We start from the raw sequence: 16,323 nt of genomic DNA on the forward strand, positions 1-16,323 counted from the left end.
TACACTCACATCTACCCTGTTGCACTCATCTGAACGCCTACTTCTACTGATTCCTGAACACTCCGAAAACACAGTCCCATCCCGTTGTCCAACAACCTCTCACGAAGGCGAACCAAATCACAAACATGCGACAACGAACTTCATTGCTATGCTATTACTCCCAATCCTCCTCATCACTCTCCTCATCGATCTTTGGTGCAGCAGCAGCAGCGACCTTCTCACTCTTCTCATCTTTAGGAGAAGTGGTTGCTCGACTGGTTGTTCCTGATACCATATCGTAGGAGGTGTCGCTGGTTGAAGAGACGGATTTGATGTCTTCTTCGTGTTGGGGTTGGGTGGGCGTTAATGTGGTGGGCGTGGAAGACTTGACTGGTGTTGATGAGGCAGGGTTTGAGGAGATGGGAGCTGTAGTGGTGGTTACGGAGGGCTTTTGCTTTGTGGGAGTCGCGGATTTGGAGTCTTCGTTTTCGGAGTCCGAGTCGGAGTCCCAGGTTAGGTCTTCGTTTGTGGATTGTGCTGCTCCTGTTGCGCTTGTTCTTAGTCATGTTTCTTCTCATCACCAGGAATGGGATGCAAAAAGGTGTACATACCCTTGAGGACCTCCCGCCTCCTGACCTCTTCCTCCTGAATGACCTTGCGCAAAAAGTAATACCTCGACCAGAAGACAGCATACTCGACCTTCTCGGGCACCAACTTCTCCATCGCCCTCCTCAACTCGGAATACTTTTCCAAATCCTTCGCAATCCCATCCGTCTTTGCCGCAATGTCAAACTCCTTTGCGAATTCGGCGTACTCAGCGCTATCAGGATCGTTGACAAAGGTTTGTGGTGATGTATGAATGACATGCAATTGCGCATCGAATCGCGATGAATGAATGACTCTTTTGCCTTCTGCGTCGTTGGTTTCGAAGAGGACTTCAGTGGACGACGACGAGGATGAGGGAGCGGTGACCGTGACGGCATCGCGGAGGAAGGATTTTATGTTTGTGCCAAATTTGAGAAGTGCTTCGTCTGCTGCATCTTCTGCGGCTTGTATCTTTTGGAGGTTGAGATTTGCAGTTGCATTGGCGGCTTTGGAGCGGAGGAGTGAGACGAGGGATGTAGCCTCCTTGACGATGTCGGCGGGGAGGGAGTCTGGCCTTGTTGCTTGAGCTGTTGTCTGTGTCTCTTGCACCTCCTTTTCCTTGCCCTTCTCCGTCGCTACACCCTCAGGCAACGCAAAATTAGGATCTGAGAAAGAGGTGTTGGCAGCCCCAGCGTCAGGCGCCAGAGAGATATTCCTCGTGCTCTCGACCAGCGATTTCTGGAGCTCTCCTGCTACTTTTGCGGCTTGTTCACTTCGGCTGGCGTATTCCTTTTGCGCGTCCGAGTAGAGTGATTCGCCTTGCTTTTTCGCTTGGGCGAAGAAGCCGCCGAGACGGGCGCCCCAGGGTGAGGCGGACACGGCTTTGAAGGCTTGCTGGAATTCGGCGTTGAGGTCGGTGGGGGGTTGGGAGGAGGTGGACGGTTGGTTTTCGCGGTCTGCTGGTAAAGACTCTTCTTGGATTTGGTCGTAGGCGAAGTCCATGGTGGGGGTGGTGTGGTAGAGATGTGGTGTGTGAGGCTGAGAGGAAAGTGTCAGGAGCTTGGAGTGCTTCACCGCTGGTGGTGGTGGGGTTGGCAAGCTTTCAGGGTCTCTCACATGCAAGTCATTGCACGACATGATTCTGCAATCGATCGAAGATCTATGACAGGTGTAGGCAAATTCACGCTTCATCAATCGGGGTTGTGGTCTAGTGGTATGACATCTTCTTAGCATTGCTTTCTTGAGCATTACTGAGTGGAGAAGGTTCTGGGTTCGATTCCCAGCTACTCCATCTTTTGCACTTTTGTCCTCCACTGACGCCATGTCTTTTGCTCGCCTCCTTGAAACATCTGTGATTGGGATGTGAATGTTCTCCTCCAGTCCCCTACGCTCCTCTCTCCCATAAGGTGTAGAACACAATGCTCGCTAAAACAAGGCACAGTGATCTCTCGATTAAAGATGGATCCAAAGAGAGCGTTAAAGAACACTCACACTGTATTCTAATGGATATGATGCAGTCCCTAAAGAACATCGTGCATTTTGACAAGTAGCAGCGTTACGAACCCCTGGACACGGGGGAGGGGGCAAGAGTCTCAGCGAGCTTTCTACAAGATGAGCACTTCTACACAACTACCACGCTTGATACCAACAATCACATAGGTAGTGGCTTCGACTGATTTGTATGATCCTTTGCATACCAAAGCTAGCCTACAACAAAGTTACGGCTGCACGATCAGACTGGAATCAGCATAATGCCCATTTGTTCTTAGTGCTGAATATGGTAATCGCTGGAGCAACCCTGTCAAAATGGAGGGTCTTGGCGTTTCACGGTCGTTCTTCCTTCCAAATCCTTCGGCGACGCGCTCCCCAATGAGACGCCATGTGCCCAATTTTGATCATCCCTACTGCTCACAGATGATTTCGAGCGCCCTCAGCTGAGTCCCGAGCATCATGGCGCCTGACCGATCACTAGTTCGTGCGACAGTATGCATGGACACGAGGTCAGATGCATGCTGCGCTCGAAGGATCAGGCCTCTATAGCCGAGCTCTAGTATATCCAGCTGCCACAAGGGGCTCCTGCTATGCTCTTACAATTCCCGTCGACAACTGTTTGACTCTGTCTGCTGTATGGTGATATAATGTCAAATCCCAAGGACTATACCGTCGGCTGGATTTGTGCTGTTCTGAAAGAGTACACTGCCGCTCAACTTTTCCTGGACAACGAGCATGAGCCTCCGACAGGTATCTCGGCCAACGACACTAATCACTACACCCTTGGCGAGATCGCTGGACACAAAGTTGTCATAGCAGTCCTCCCGGATGGCGAGTATGGTGTTGGCTCGGCTGCCAGTGTCGTCACAAATCTGCTCAACAGCTTCCCTAACATTCGCGTCGGATTGATGGTCGGTATCGGTGGAGGCGCTCCGACTTCCAAGAACGACATACGCCTTGGCGATGTTGTGGTGAGCTCTCCAATCAACGGTACAGGCGGCGTCTATCAATACGATCTGGGCAAAACGATACAGGACGTTGGATTTGTGCAGACTGGCATTCTTGACCAACCTTCTGCCACTGTTCGCTCGGCTCTTCCAGGACTTCGAAGACGACACGACATCAAAGGACACCAGATCAAGGAGACGATTGACTCGATCTTGGAACGCTGGCCACGACTTCGAAAGAAAGGTTTCGCACGACCCAGTCCAGAATCTGATCGCCTTTTCGCTTCCCATATCGTCCACCCTCTCAATGGGGAGGGTGACTGTGTCGATGTGTGTCTAGGACAGCAGTCCAGTATAGTCGTCCGTCAACCGAGAGAAGACGATGACGATGATCCGGCTATTCACTATGGTCTCATTGCTTCCGGAAACCAATTGATGAAAGATGCCGTAGTCCGCGACAGACTCGCGAAGGAGAAGGGTATTCTCTGTTTCGAGATGGAGGCCGCTGGGATCATGAACCGCTTCCCTTGCATGGTCATCCGTGGTATTTGTGATTACAGTGACAGTCACAAGAACAAAGATTGGCAAGGCTATGCAGCATTGACAGCAGCCGCTTACGCGAAGGATCTGCTCAAAGAGATCCTACCACACCGTGTGGAGACTGAGGAGAGGCTTGCGACGTATATTGGTCAACGTGAGTGTTATCGCAATCCATACCGTCACGATGTTGTGGCTCATCAGTACACATCTAACAGCGCCTAGTGTCGGAAGAGGTACGTGTCATCGATACGTCGCTCAAGGATATCAAGACTCTCGAACAAACCAAGATGATCATCGAACGGTTACGAGCACCGGACTCTTCAGTCAATCACAACAGAGCACATGAAAAGCACGGTGCCGGTACTGGCGAGTGGTTGTACTTTGACCCTCAATTCCTGCGTTGGAGGTTGAGTTCTAATGCTTTCATCTGGCTTTTCGGTCCTTCTGGATGCGGAAAGACTGTCCTCAGCTCAACAATAATCGAATACCTCAATGAGCATGACTCCCGTCCAGTCATCTTCTTCTATTTCGACTTCAACGATCACCACAAACAAACATTCGAGAACATGGTCCGGTCTTTCTTGGCCCAACTTTATCACAAGTCGCCTGTTGCCCGATCGTTGATACAGTCTCTGCATGCTGCGCGTGCAGATGGAAGCCAGCAACCCAGCGTCGAGCAGATGGAGAAAACTTTGACGGATATACTGGAGCAAGAGGGAGGTTGCAAAGTTGTCATCGATGCTCTTGACGAATCCAAGTGTGTCGAAAGGGTGATTCGATGGTGTAAGGATATGCACAATCTCGAAACCATCAACCTGCGCCTCTTGATCACGTCTCAGACTCACGTCGTCAATTGGCAAGATACGGAGCAGATCATGCCGGTCCCGCTTGCGGATGTCAACCAGGATATCAGCATTCATGTCCGCGCGAGACTCAATGACGACGAGTTCATGAGTCTGCATGGTAAACCTGAACTCCAGGATAAAGTAAGGGAGATGTTGGTCGAGAAGGCCGATGGGATGTGAGTGCTTCTCTGCTGCCTTAATATGCGAATCATTGACGAAAGACAGGTTTCGATGGGCTGAATTGCAGCTGGATTCCTTGAGCAAATGCCACAATAAACCCGCTATAGAGAAAGCTCTCGCTGACTTACCAGCCACTTTGAACGACACCTACGCCCGAATCTTGACTGCAGTAAAGTCGAGCCCACACTGTGGTGAAGCGACTTTCATCTTGAAGATGCTCTTGTGGTCACCAGATGTTATTACGACACTCGATGGCTACAACGATGCCATAGTCGTACGCCCGGACCAGACTCCCGCTTTCGACATGGGTGACAGGTTATTTGACGTTCCCGCTGTTGTCAGCATATGTTTGGGCTTAGTAGCAGTAGTACGCATTGGCAATACCGACGCGGGATCTCTATGCTTCGCTCACTCTTCAGTCAAGGACTTTTTACTGTCCGCAGAAGTCCCCCAGCCGTTCAAAAGCCAGCTGGAAGAGAGGCTCGCAAGGATTTCAATTCTGCGTACAAGCTTTGCCTATCTGAGGTCTTTAGACTGGTCCTTCGATGACAGTATCGACTTCATGCGAGAATATCCCTTTGCAATCTCTGCGAATCAGATCTGGCCTCAACAAGCAAAGGCTCTCGAAGGCATCGATGACGAGGTGCTGGAGCTAACTGTTGACTTCCTAAAATCAGATCTGTTCAGATCGTCAACGTTCTTCAACTTTAGTTACCCGCTGGTAAATCCAGTTGGGCAGGAGTGCTCCTCTTTGTTCATTGCCGCTCGAGAGGGACTTGTACGCTCTTGCAGGCATTTGGTACAGTGCGAGCTGGAATCTGCCGCACTGCAATCGCGTCAGGAATCTCTACTTGTAGGTTCTGGACTTGATTCAGAGCATATGCTAGATGATCCCCTCCTTTTGGCGAGGAGTATTCTAGCAGCAGCATTCTTGCCTCTGCGGTCAGCACCGAGAGCAGTCGCCTTCAAAGCTGCAGAGATACAATGTTCTTCTCCTGGCAAAAGGCTTCAACTTCGTCTGGACATTGCGTTAGTGACAGCTTCGCATAGCGGCTATAGTGATATCGTTCGAGACCTGCTCAGTCACGGCGCTTCTGCCAACGCCATCGATCAACTTGACATTCATACACCGCCAGGAGTCAGTGCTTTGTTAGCCGCAGCAGAATATGGCCACCTCGAGATTGTCAAGATGTTGATTAAGGGAGGAGCTTCACTCAACTGTTTTGTTCCAGAGAAGTTTGGGACACCTCTGTATGCCGCCTCGAAGTTTGGTCATCTTGCAGTTGTCGAGTATCTTATCGAGCAGGACGCCGATCCCAACATCATTTGTGGAACAAGCGGAAGCGCTTTGTTGGCTTCCGTACAAGGCGATCATGCGGAGGTTGTCAATGCACTCATTGCTTGTGGCGCCGACGTCAATGTCGTGCCTTGGGACCCCGACCCACAAGCTTTGTTGAAAAGCAAAGGCATCGAGAACCCAGCCGCATGGTTCAACAATCCGACTTTGACGTTCTTTTCTCAGTATGGGATGGGACTCAATTTGGTACAACAAGCAAGTCTGATCAGCGAGATGGCATTTACGGGCTCTCTAGTCGACAAGGGTGCAGATTGCGGTTCTCTTGTCAAGGCCGGTATCATGAGATTCGCAGCCTCATGCGGACATGGTTTTAGTCCATTGCAATCGGCCTCTGCATCTGGGAGACTGGATATTGTAAAAGCTCTGATCGAAGCAGGTGCCGAGATCAACGCACCTGGTTACCATGGTACTGCTTTTGCCCTGGCTGTCCAGAACGGCCACGAGAACATAGTGGACTTCTTGCTTGAACGCGCTGACGTGAACTTGAAGCGATCCGTCTTTCTGGATGGCCTCGACTGGACTCCCCTGGAAGCAGCGGCGGCAATGAGACAGGTCTCCACTGTGGAAAAGATCTTGAGTCGTGGCGCCACAATCCCAGACAAAGTCTTAGCACTTGCTGCAGGTGTGCCCAACAATGTTGAAGTAGTGAAGTCGCTCATCGATGCAAAGGCCAGTCCTGAAGGCCGTGACATGTTTGGTCGGACAGCGCTACAGAACGCAGCCGTGATAGCGCAAGACACTGTGGTTGAGATGTTGCTCGAGTATGGCGCTTGTGTGGATGCTGCGGGTCCAGATGACACCCATTTGGCAGAGTATCCCAAGGAAGGGGCATACAAGCACGCCATTCTTATGCGTGGTATTGAGATTGATGTTCAAGCTGATGGGCCGAAATACAGCACAGCTCTACAAGCTGCAGTGTATCGAGGGCACCGTGCGGTCGTGCAGATACTACTCGGGTATGCTGCTTCGATCAGCGCTCAAGGTCCAGAAGGTGATGCTCTCAGCATAGCTGCTGCTCTGGGAAACCTAGATATGATGGATTTGCTGCTGGAGTCCAAGCAGTTGTTGAACTGCACAAGCGACGGCAGCACAGCTCTACGGACTGCTGCTGAAAAAGGCCACGTCGACGTAGTGAAGAGGCTGCTTGCGTATGGGATACCATCAGACATCGCTGGTCCTGACGGTACTGCTCTAGCTGAAGCTGCGAGTAGCGGTCATGAAGATGTGATACTTGTATTGCTTGCACGCGGAGCCGACATCAACAATGATGAAGGGCATGGCTTGACGCCACTACACACCGCTGTCAAGTTCAAGCAGATTGCTGCCGTCCGACTTCTTCTTGACAACAACGCAGACGTCAACAAAGTCGGGAACGAAGGCTCCGCGCTTGGCCATGCTGTCGAAACAGGCCAGGAAGACATCGTGAACATGCTACTCAGCAAAGGGGCTCTGCTAGATGGCAACGAGAGACCAAATCACCTAACACCTTTACAAGCTGCCGTGTGCAAAGGCTTTGAACGAACGGTAGAAGTACTCCTCGATGCTGGTGCTAATGTCAACGGCTTGGATGAAGCTGGACTCTCGCCAACTCCTCTACGGTATGCCTGCCAAGTCAACAGAGAAGACATAGCACGTCTGTTGCTGGAGCGGGGCGCCGATGTCAATGCAGGGGATCAGCAATACGCTCTTACACCAATCCAGTTCTGCTGTGCCATGGGCTACGCGTCTCTCGTACACACACTTGTATCCTTTGGGGCGGATATCGATGCCCCGCACACCGATGGTTGTGCACTTGACCGCGCAGTGGATAAGGGATATATATCCATCGTCACATACCTCCTCGATCATGGTGCCAATCCTAACATCGACACAGCCAGAGGTATGCCAATACACACTGCTGCTTTCAGAGGCGATGTTGCAATGGCGACTGTATTACTCGATCACGGCGCCAATGTTGATCATTCGTGTCAACCTCCTGCTTGTGAGGGGGGTAGTCATGGTGCGCTTTATCAGGCCGTGGCCGAGGGTCATGAGGAAGTTGTCAGGTTGCTTTTGAGCAGAGGTGCGAGTGTTGAGGTGGCGATTGAGGATGCGAAAAGATCGGGTAACGAAGAGATTTTGGATTGGCTGATGCGGTGAACTCATCATTGGCTATTGAGATAAGAAGGAGAATGATGTAGCATGATGTAGAATGCATGGTTCACACAAGAATGCCAGGTTTAAAGATTTGAGAGAGTACTTGTTGCAAAGAGAAGAGATTGAGTTATACCATTTCCTACCTCAATCTCGCCAATTTGAGTATATCATGCCTGTAGAAAAACTCCCTGTTCCTCTTTCCAAGCACATACATAGGAATACCAAGCAAACAAATACCCACCTCAATACTCCCAAAAATCACAAACATTCTCTGGAACCCTCTCTCCAAAACCCACTGATAGGCATAATAAGCCAACACGAATGAAAAAAGATTCTTGAATATGATCAGACAGGTAAATGTCTCGATGGCGATATCGCGATGGGCGTCGAGCAGATACTGAGCTGATGCCGTGGCACCCATGACCATCGAAATGGTTATGCAGGCGAGAAAGACTTCAATGACCAGCCAGCCATATTTTTCAATATCTGACGCCGCGATACCAAAACCATACAGTCCGATGCCAGAAAACAGCAATGTGGGAATCACAAGTGCAATGCGGAATTCCGGCTCGTATTGGCCTCCATTGCGCAGAATCAGGAATCGAGTAACGAGTTCGGTGTACACGCCTGCGAGAACCAGACCGATCATCGAGCCGATGAAAGCTGCCGTGTACATATTTCCTGCTTGCTCTTCGGTGAAGAAGAGAGGTGGACCTAGGAATATCAATGCGAGGATTACGCCTACGATGACGGTCCAGCCGATAATCACGCCTTGCATTAGACATCCCCAAGCCACTGCTGGCTGCAAGAACAGTGGAAAAGGTCGAAACAGCAGTTTCAAAAAGCTTTCGTCTGTTTTGCGGCCGCTGAAAGGGGCGAGGCGGTGGAGGAAAGAGTGTTTGGGCGGTGCAGGGGTGGGATCGTGGAAGGGGACTGGGCCGACGTTGATGTCGAGTTGGAGGTAGCGGGGTCGTTGGTACGCGGTTTCTGGGAAACAGAGGAAGAGGAGGACAAAGCCGGCGCCCATGAAGATGGAGAGGAAGTAGAAGGACCATTGCCAGCCTAGAGAGTTGCTGGATGTTATGAACCCGACTGTTGTTCTAGTAAGTACACATTCAGGGAAACAGGATACAAGGTTCGTACCACAGACTGGAGTCAGAAAGGCAGCTCCGAATAAACAGACATTGGTAAATGCCATGCGGAAGCCTCGTTCGTGCACGAAGTACAGATCGCCGACAACATCATTCACCAGAGACTCAAAAGGCGCGAGTGCGATTTCTTGAAAGATCCTTGCCCAGATGAGGCTTTTGTAGTTCAAAGTCCTTTGCGTCGAGCCACCCCACGCCGATGCAGCGGTCATGAGTAGAGCGCCGACGAGGAAGACATGTCGTTTACCCCATACCCTAGCCAGCGGAACGAAGAGCCAGCTAGCAACACCAACACCGCAGAGATGATATGCGGTCAGTAGTGCAGCTTCCTGAAACTTGACTTTGAAGACCACGGCCAGGACAACAGAGTTTGCGGCGACTAACGGTGATGCCGTTGTTGCAATAGCGGCGACGACACAAAGAAGCAATAGTATCAGATCCCTTTGCCATAGCGGCCAGTTCTGCGACTCCGCATCAGCTCTGCTTCGGTAGTGGTATATTTGATGAGCATACCAGAGGATCATTTGGATCTTCACTTGGTTGCGGTACAAGGATGATGTTGCCAGTCTTGTCTCGCTTCAACGTGGGGTCTCGTTTCCATTCTTGGTCCAATACATTCGCTGTTCCTGGTACTTTTTTCGCTCTGGGCTCGAGGATCCCTAGAGGCATGATGGTATCGACATGGAAGTGTTACTCGTTGAAAATGATGCAGTCAACTGTGGTTGTCGAAAGTGCTGGATGAGCACAACAAGCGATGAAGCAAGGGGTTGAGGAGGTATGCTTAGCAACGAGGCCAAAAGTATGCTACCAGATGAGCGCATGGCCACGTGGGGCGAACAAAGCCACTTCTATACGGACTACGCTTGGAATGTAACCCCTCTGTCATCTGATGATGTAACAAAGAAGACTGACCAAAGCGGCGCCAGTCAATGACATTCAGTCACCAATGCGTGGGATGATGAAATTAGCTGGTGCGTTGCCGTGTCGAGGGATTTGGCTCATGCGATTCAGTATAGTATTGAGATGTGACCGTAAAGGACGATTGCATAGTCGTTTATCTAGGTGGATCATGATTGTCGTGAGAACCTGTTGGTAATGATCGATGAGGGGAAAGTATCAGTAGTAGCTGGATATTGCTCTATCTCACAGTGCGGATAAGTCTTTCCGAAAGTGCATGCTTGAAGCCATTGACCGAACATTGTCCATCAAAGCCTGCGGAGGAGGCTATGTTGGACTACGCGAAACTCGTTGTTGCGTATACGATCAGCCTGTACCTCATGACAATTGATCATGACCCATTTCTCTCCATCCACTCTTCAACAACACCTTGATAGTCCTCCGGCCCATAAGCTTGGAAAATCTCCTTCAACCAGCTCCATTTTCTCCTGTGTTCCAACCCCAAGTCTTTCAGCAGCATATCTAGATACGGCACAGCATCAAACACAAAGTCCGGGAATCTATCCCCGTACCCACAAGGATATCTCCAACGACCGAATCTTGCGAGTAGAACTGCTTGTTCCTCGGCCTGTGCGGTTGATAAGGCTGTACGTGACAGAGAAGTGGTAAGATAGGCTGTAATCCACAAAGCTTGCAGGCTTGCGCAGAGAGGAGTCGAGATTGTCGTTATCATGCCTGCAAAGGCGATGGATGGGTCTGAAAGTACAGTCGATGGTGGCACTATGAAGCGGTACAGAGTGAAAGGCTGATCAGTTCCATCAGCGGCGGTATCGCCTCCAGGGATAGGTGTTTTGGGCTGTTCCTGCAGTCGGGGAAAACGCGAGAGAATCTTAGCATCTGCTGATTCGAAGTTGGCTTCCGAAGAGGATACACGGGCTGCGCTGCTAGGAAGACCAAGTTCAGCATCCAAACCTTCGGGGAGGAACTTCAGTGGTGGTCGTGCTTTCCAGCCTGTTGCGCACACGACCGCATCAGTGATCAACTGTGTACCGTCACTGAGCGACACAATGCCATCTCCCAGTTCTGTCACATCAGCGATGTGAACTTTGACTTTCCCTTCCCTCACCAGACGCAGAAAATCGCCATCGAAATTCAAGATACCGAGCCCACTTCCGGTCCAGAAAGCCGAATGTCTAGGCTTCAATTTTTGCGTCTCAGGATGCTTTTCATACCCGATCAGTGCGTTGGCATCAGTAGACAGCACCCACCAAAATGCATCTACAATTTTCCTTCCTAGCCATGTGCCATGCAAGAATCTTCTCACACTTTTATAGCCATCTTCATCGCCCCATATACAGGGAGATAGCCATGTGAGAAAGCGTCTGTGAACCAGTCTCTCTAGCCACGCTTTCACGGGCGTCACGTAAGGTGGTGCCATCCATGTTGGTCCCTGGCCTGAGGAGCGAATAACGAGGTTAACAGGTACATCGCGGATTGCGCATGCATATGCGACATCCCAGGCTGATTTTGAGCCCCCAAGGACTGTTACTGAAGAGGTCTTGTTGAAGAGGCGGTCAGTATGTTTGTTGAAGTCGCGGGAGTGGATGAGCAAGCCGGATTCCGCGAAGGTGTCTGCTCCGGTGAAGCTGGGTATGAAGGGGGTTGAGGTTAGACCAGTGGCTACGACGAGCTTTCTGGTAGACAATGTGGCCAAGTCGCCACTGTCTGTCTTCAATGCCCAGCCTTCACCATCGAATGCTTTGGAGACCTCAAGAACCTTCGTATCGAATCTGGTACGAGAAAAGATTCCAGTTTTCTTCGCATAATCGGTCAGGTATCGATGAATGACGTGCCCAGGAATGTGTTGACCAGGCTCCACACCATAGATACTCGCGTGCATGGGGAAGTCTGGGTACTCATATGTACCGAGCATATTATTGGACTTTAAATTTGGGTATTGGCGCTCTTGACTCCATACTCCGCCGATGGTAGACTGGGCTTCCAGAACCAGAATGTTGGCGTCAGGATGGATTTGCAAATATGTCGCGGCGACAGCAAGTCCGTACCAGCCTGATGTCGATCAGTCTGCTTTATCTCGCTATCGCCTTGGCCATTTCTGTACTGACCTGCTCCGATAACGACCAGATCGTACACTTGCTGCATCGTAATTACAATTCTGTACGCAAGATGTTCGAAGGGTAGAGATGGAAAGCAAGGAAAAAATGAAGATGACAACAAACAGAACTTGACACGGTTCGATGGGAATCGGAAGGATTTATGCGTTGATCCCAGCAATATATTGACTTGCATGATACGCATGTCCCGTGCTTGCTCGGGACACGACACCAATATGGTATTGAACATTCATGGTCGGACAAAAGCAGGAAAGATTCCTCGGTATAAACGAGTGAGTAGATCCAGGCCAAATACGTCGATAGGTATCTATCCTGGTAATGTGTACAGACGATGCGGTTTTGGTCGAGGGTGTTTCGAACCGACCAATCGTCGCTCGACGCGCCAAGCCCGGCTAAAGTTACTGTCATCGACGCCTACCCAAAGGAACTCTCTCAAGCGGCCGTAACTTGGTCGTAATTGCCCACTGGACAACAACCTTTATATCATAAGTAGTTTCAGCTCCCATAAGCAAAAAGCCGTGGTGGTGCAGTGGTCAGCACACCCGATCCCGTAACCTACGTTCTCTAAAGTCGCTCGTTCACCTAAGATCCTAATACACTCTCTCATGGATCGGGAGGCCGTTGGTTCGAATCCAACTCACAGTGCTTGATATTGTTCTTTTTGTGTTCCTGTTGCGCAAAATCGAGAGATACCCATGTTTTGCTCTTGTCGTACGCATGCAAACATGTTGTTTGATTCTTATCTTCTGACGACACTCAGTCGAATCAGGCTCAAACAGATCCAGCAAAACCTGCTGCTGCACGGCTCTCCTGCACGAACTCCTCGAGATCCTTCAAGAAGGCCTCTGTCTGCTCGATAGCCGCAAAATGTCCTCCATTGTCATGAGCACGGAAGAAGGTCAGGTTGCCAGTCTTGGCAGCCCATGCCTTGGGGACTGGGTACAGCTCATATGGATAGTAAGAGTATCCAAAAGGCTTGTCGGCGGGAATCGTGTATTCAGACATGTTATGCGGATTGCCGTCAACACCTGGAGTGTAAAACTGACAGAAGACTGTGAGCATGAAATGGCAGAAGTTGCGGGAAGACACCTACGATACGGTAAGGCCAAAGACTCGTAGCTGCACATTCCGTGAACCAGTACAAGCTGACAGATTCCAAGATCAGTGAGACGGGTGGATCTTCCTCGGTCCAGGCGAGGAATTTCTCGCCGATCCTGTCTGCGAGTTGGCATCATCCGCATGCAAGAGTTTTACATCAGCACTTACCATGCTAGCAAAGCAATGGGGTTGGTAGATAGCACGAGACCTATGGTGGCAGGCTTCGTTGCGTGTTGGATTGCATAGGAGCTGCCAGTCTGCATGAATTCGCGCGCTCTGACAAGACCTTTATGCTCGGCAACCGTTATATCGTGCTCAAGGTGCTCAGGTTCATCTTCCATGATGCAGAAGTTGACTCAATCTGTCAGTAAAAACAGCTTTTGGGTTGCTGTTCATTACACTCACCATGAATTGCTGTCGGGAGTCAGTATGGCTTGGAGTAGAAGACGGAGAAATCCTTGCCTTTGCATTCATCATGCTTTGCAGCTATAACCCTGGCGACTTTGCTGCCGACATCGCCACCTTGCACCATGTACCCAGCTTCGTATCCTAGATTGAGCATCAACATATTCATGAGTCTCGCGACGTCCCCGATCCCAAAGTCTTTTTCGAGAGGTGGGCGGCTAGAGAATGCATAGCCTGGGAGTGATGGAACAACAAGATGGTATGGCAGGTCATCTGTCATACTTCTTTCGCAACTTGTCCATCATGGGCAGAAACTCCAAGAAGCTGCCTGGCCAGCCGTGAAGTAACAGTAAGGGCACAGCATCTCGTCTTTTGGAGACCATAGCTACGAAGTGGATATGGAAGTCGCCCAGCTCGTCGTTGATGTTCATGTGAAAGTGATCGAAAGTGTTGATATACTTTTCGTGCTTCCGCCTTGAAGCACGTGAGCAAAGGCGGAGACCTGGTTTGATGGTGACCTACCAGTCGAACGTTGTCTTCCACTCTTCTACAGCCTTCGTCAACCAGTCACGCCGCATACCAAATCTTCGGTCTCCATCAAGCAGGGTGTTTTCGTAGGTGGGTTCGGCGATTGGAGTAATGCTCAAGAGTTGGTCAAGCTGGTCAAGACTTTCGTCAGAGATATGCACATTGAAGGGTGTAATTCGGGCATTGTCATTGCCAATGAATTGTTGCGACATGATGATACTCGTCAATATTCAGAGCCTCGTTGGTTGTAGGTTGGGAGAAGCAGAATTGACGTGCTGCCTTTCACATATAGATGTTCGACCCCGCTCGCTGACATAGCTGTGTGTAGCTCAAGAGCTGCAGTCATACATAAGCACGACCATGGGCCCACCTTCTACTATTTGCGCGTTTGCCATTCATCTCATGATCTCGCTTGCAATGTAGCTTTTGAGAAATCGATGCTCCACGCTCCTTTCTGATTACCATAACAGCATCCTACTGGGCTTCGCTTGATGTTTCCCAGTAGCCCGTGGCATGTTTCGCCCTTCGACGACATCAACGTCACTTCGAACTCGTCTGGAAGAGTGGTCTGAGCTCGAATCCTGCTTGTTGAGCGGAACACTCTACTTGTCGTTGGAGGATTGTCTTTGGTAGCGCTTATACAGGTTGCAAGTCATAGTGATCAACATCTTTGTCTCTGCAGATTGCTGAAAGCTTGCAAGAGAATAATCAGAGGAGGAAGAACGACATTGGTCAACACGCGCGCATCGATGACTCGGCAGAAACTCCCAGTCTTGGCAGCGTTCCTGCCGTTGTTCCCGCGCTATTCCCATCGGCACGTCATCCGACTTGCTCTGACTCGAACTTGCTCGATCCTTCAATCACTGACCACTGTTGATCAACGATGGTCTGCGGAAGGATTGTGACCTATTACAGGCTTATAAGGACGTGGTTGCTGCCATTTGGATTCGGCTCATGAAGCAGCCTTCGATATGGATCAACGACAGGCCGAAAAAACACCCTCTTTAACGACTGTTGTGAACTTCCGTGATGTATCGAGATATGTCAAGAACATCAAACCAGGCCTTTTGTTTCGGAGCGCGCACATTGGTGAGACTCTCTGTGAATTCGTGGATCAAGAGTCAAAACTGAATTATGCCACACAGACGATGCGAGTCGGGATGATCTTGACACACTTCGGGAGAAATATCGGATACGTTCAGTGATCGATTTGCGTGGCATGTGAGACAGATCCTGGATAATCCTCCCTTGTCGTGCGCTGACACTGTGTAGGCAACATTGGCCACTCATCTCTACATTGCGATTGCCAGGCAAATATGATTCGGACTACACACAACAGTACCCAGACCACGTAGCTTCCACGAGTATACTAGGCCTTCGACTACATTATATAGGTCTCGCCGGTCCGCAATACGGCCACTTCGTGTTCAGTCAACTGGGCTACTGGGAGAGAACCAAGGCCATCATCCATACCGCTGTATCACCAGCCAGCGGTTTTCAACAATGGCGAAAGACCGTGAGCTCGCAGATGTTCCAGGATCGTATGACTATACCAGAAGCCTTCATCGACCATTCGTTCCCACAGATCAAAGCTATCTTCAGCGTCCTAGCCAAACCATCATCGTATCCTGTCTTGATCATGAACAGATACGGGAGTGATCTCGTATCACTGATAGTTGATCTGGTCCTCTTACTCCTCCACGCAGATACTCAGAGCATCCATCGGGATTACATGCAGACCTATGAAGACTTGGCGAGCCTCAAAGAGGAGCGGATTCGAGTCAATAGAGAACAAGGCGCCCCCGAAGATTTCGCGGAGCCCTTTCTGCCCTTTGTCAACTCCCTGGAGCAACATATACAAACTAAGCACGGTGGAATAGAGCAATACCTGCTCAGTGTTGGTCTTAGTATGTCTGAACTCCAGGCCATGAGAAAGATCCTGGGATCCGACTCAAGTGTATCTGAGAAGCAAGCCTGGCTGGTCGATATTTGATAATCACGATGAAGTCACATCCGCAGGGTCAGAGCTCATCTACTTCGTTGGTTCTTGTT

At 50.2% G+C, this 16,323-nt stretch overlaps 8 protein-coding genes across 8 annotated transcripts; 4 read left to right on the forward strand and 4 right to left on the reverse strand.

The window, feature by feature from the left end:
- Window positions 1-154: 154 nt before the first annotated feature.
- Window positions 155-1,566, reverse strand: M436DRAFT_44037 (BSD-domain-containing protein; the record flags this gene model as incomplete). Its single annotated transcript, XM_013573057.1, has 2 exons — window positions 155-522; window positions 591-1,566. 2 exons carry the CDS (start codon window positions 1,564-1,566, stop codon window positions 155-157), a joined length of 1,344 nt encoding a protein of 447 aa, XP_013428511.1.
- Window positions 1,567-2,702: 1,136 nt separating this feature from the next.
- Window positions 2,703-3,764, forward strand: M436DRAFT_43953 (purine and uridine phosphorylase; the record flags this gene model as incomplete). Its single annotated transcript, XM_013573039.1, has 1 exon — window positions 2,703-3,764. The coding sequence occupies one exon, from the start codon at window positions 2,703-2,705 to the stop codon at window positions 3,762-3,764; it is 1,062 nt and encodes a 353-aa protein (XP_013428493.1).
- A 35-nt stretch (window positions 3,765-3,799) lies between these two features.
- M436DRAFT_43429 (uncharacterized protein) lies at window positions 3,800-4,567 on the forward strand (the record flags this gene model as incomplete). The annotated part of the gene is made up of 1 exon (XM_013572938.1): window positions 3,800-4,567. A coding segment is annotated over one exon (768 nt), but the record flags the coding sequence as incomplete, so codon positions are not given.
- Window positions 4,568-5,756: 1,189 nt separating this feature from the next.
- Window positions 5,757-5,987, forward strand: M436DRAFT_44263 (uncharacterized protein; the record flags this gene model as incomplete). The annotated part of the gene is made up of 1 exon (XM_013573104.1): window positions 5,757-5,987. A coding segment is annotated over one exon (231 nt), but the record flags the coding sequence as incomplete, so codon positions are not given.
- Window positions 5,988-8,199: 2,212 nt separating this feature from the next.
- M436DRAFT_62619 (serine/threonine kinase 16) lies at window positions 8,200-9,877 on the reverse strand (the record flags this gene model as incomplete). The annotated part of the gene is made up of 3 exons (XM_013573166.1): window positions 8,200-9,152; window positions 9,204-9,669; window positions 9,722-9,877. The coding sequence occupies 3 exons, from the start codon at window positions 9,875-9,877 to the stop codon at window positions 8,200-8,202; spliced, it is 1,575 nt and encodes a 524-aa protein (XP_013428620.1).
- A 619-nt stretch (window positions 9,878-10,496) lies between these two features.
- Window positions 10,497-12,268, reverse strand: M436DRAFT_80652 (FAD/NAD(P)-binding domain-containing protein; the record flags this gene model as incomplete). Its single annotated transcript, XM_013573302.1, has 2 exons — window positions 10,497-12,175; window positions 12,232-12,268. 2 exons carry the CDS (start codon window positions 12,266-12,268, stop codon window positions 10,497-10,499), a joined length of 1,716 nt encoding a protein of 571 aa, XP_013428756.1.
- A 743-nt stretch (window positions 12,269-13,011) lies between these two features.
- Window positions 13,012-14,483, reverse strand: M436DRAFT_71672 (alpha/beta-hydrolase; the record flags this gene model as incomplete). Its single annotated transcript, XM_013573228.1, has 6 exons — window positions 13,012-13,281; window positions 13,334-13,454; window positions 13,507-13,652; window positions 13,787-14,024; window positions 14,059-14,217; window positions 14,266-14,483. The coding sequence occupies 6 exons, from the start codon at window positions 14,481-14,483 to the stop codon at window positions 13,012-13,014; spliced, it is 1,152 nt and encodes a 383-aa protein (XP_013428682.1).
- A 759-nt stretch (window positions 14,484-15,242) lies between these two features.
- On the forward strand, window positions 15,243-16,264 carry M436DRAFT_43379 (uncharacterized protein; the record flags this gene model as incomplete). Its single annotated transcript, XM_013572932.1, has 3 exons — window positions 15,243-15,360; window positions 15,417-15,492; window positions 15,544-16,264. 3 exons carry the CDS (start codon window positions 15,243-15,245, stop codon window positions 16,262-16,264), a joined length of 915 nt encoding a protein of 304 aa, XP_013428386.1.
- Between the last annotated feature and the right edge of the window lie 59 nt (window positions 16,265-16,323).

This window comes from Aureobasidium namibiae, assembly GCF_000721765.1.
Source record: "Aureobasidium namibiae CBS 147.97 unplaced genomic scaffold scaffold_6, whole genome shotgun sequence".
Taxonomy (NCBI): domain Eukaryota; kingdom Fungi; phylum Ascomycota; class Dothideomycetes; order Dothideales; family Saccotheciaceae; genus Aureobasidium; species Aureobasidium namibiae.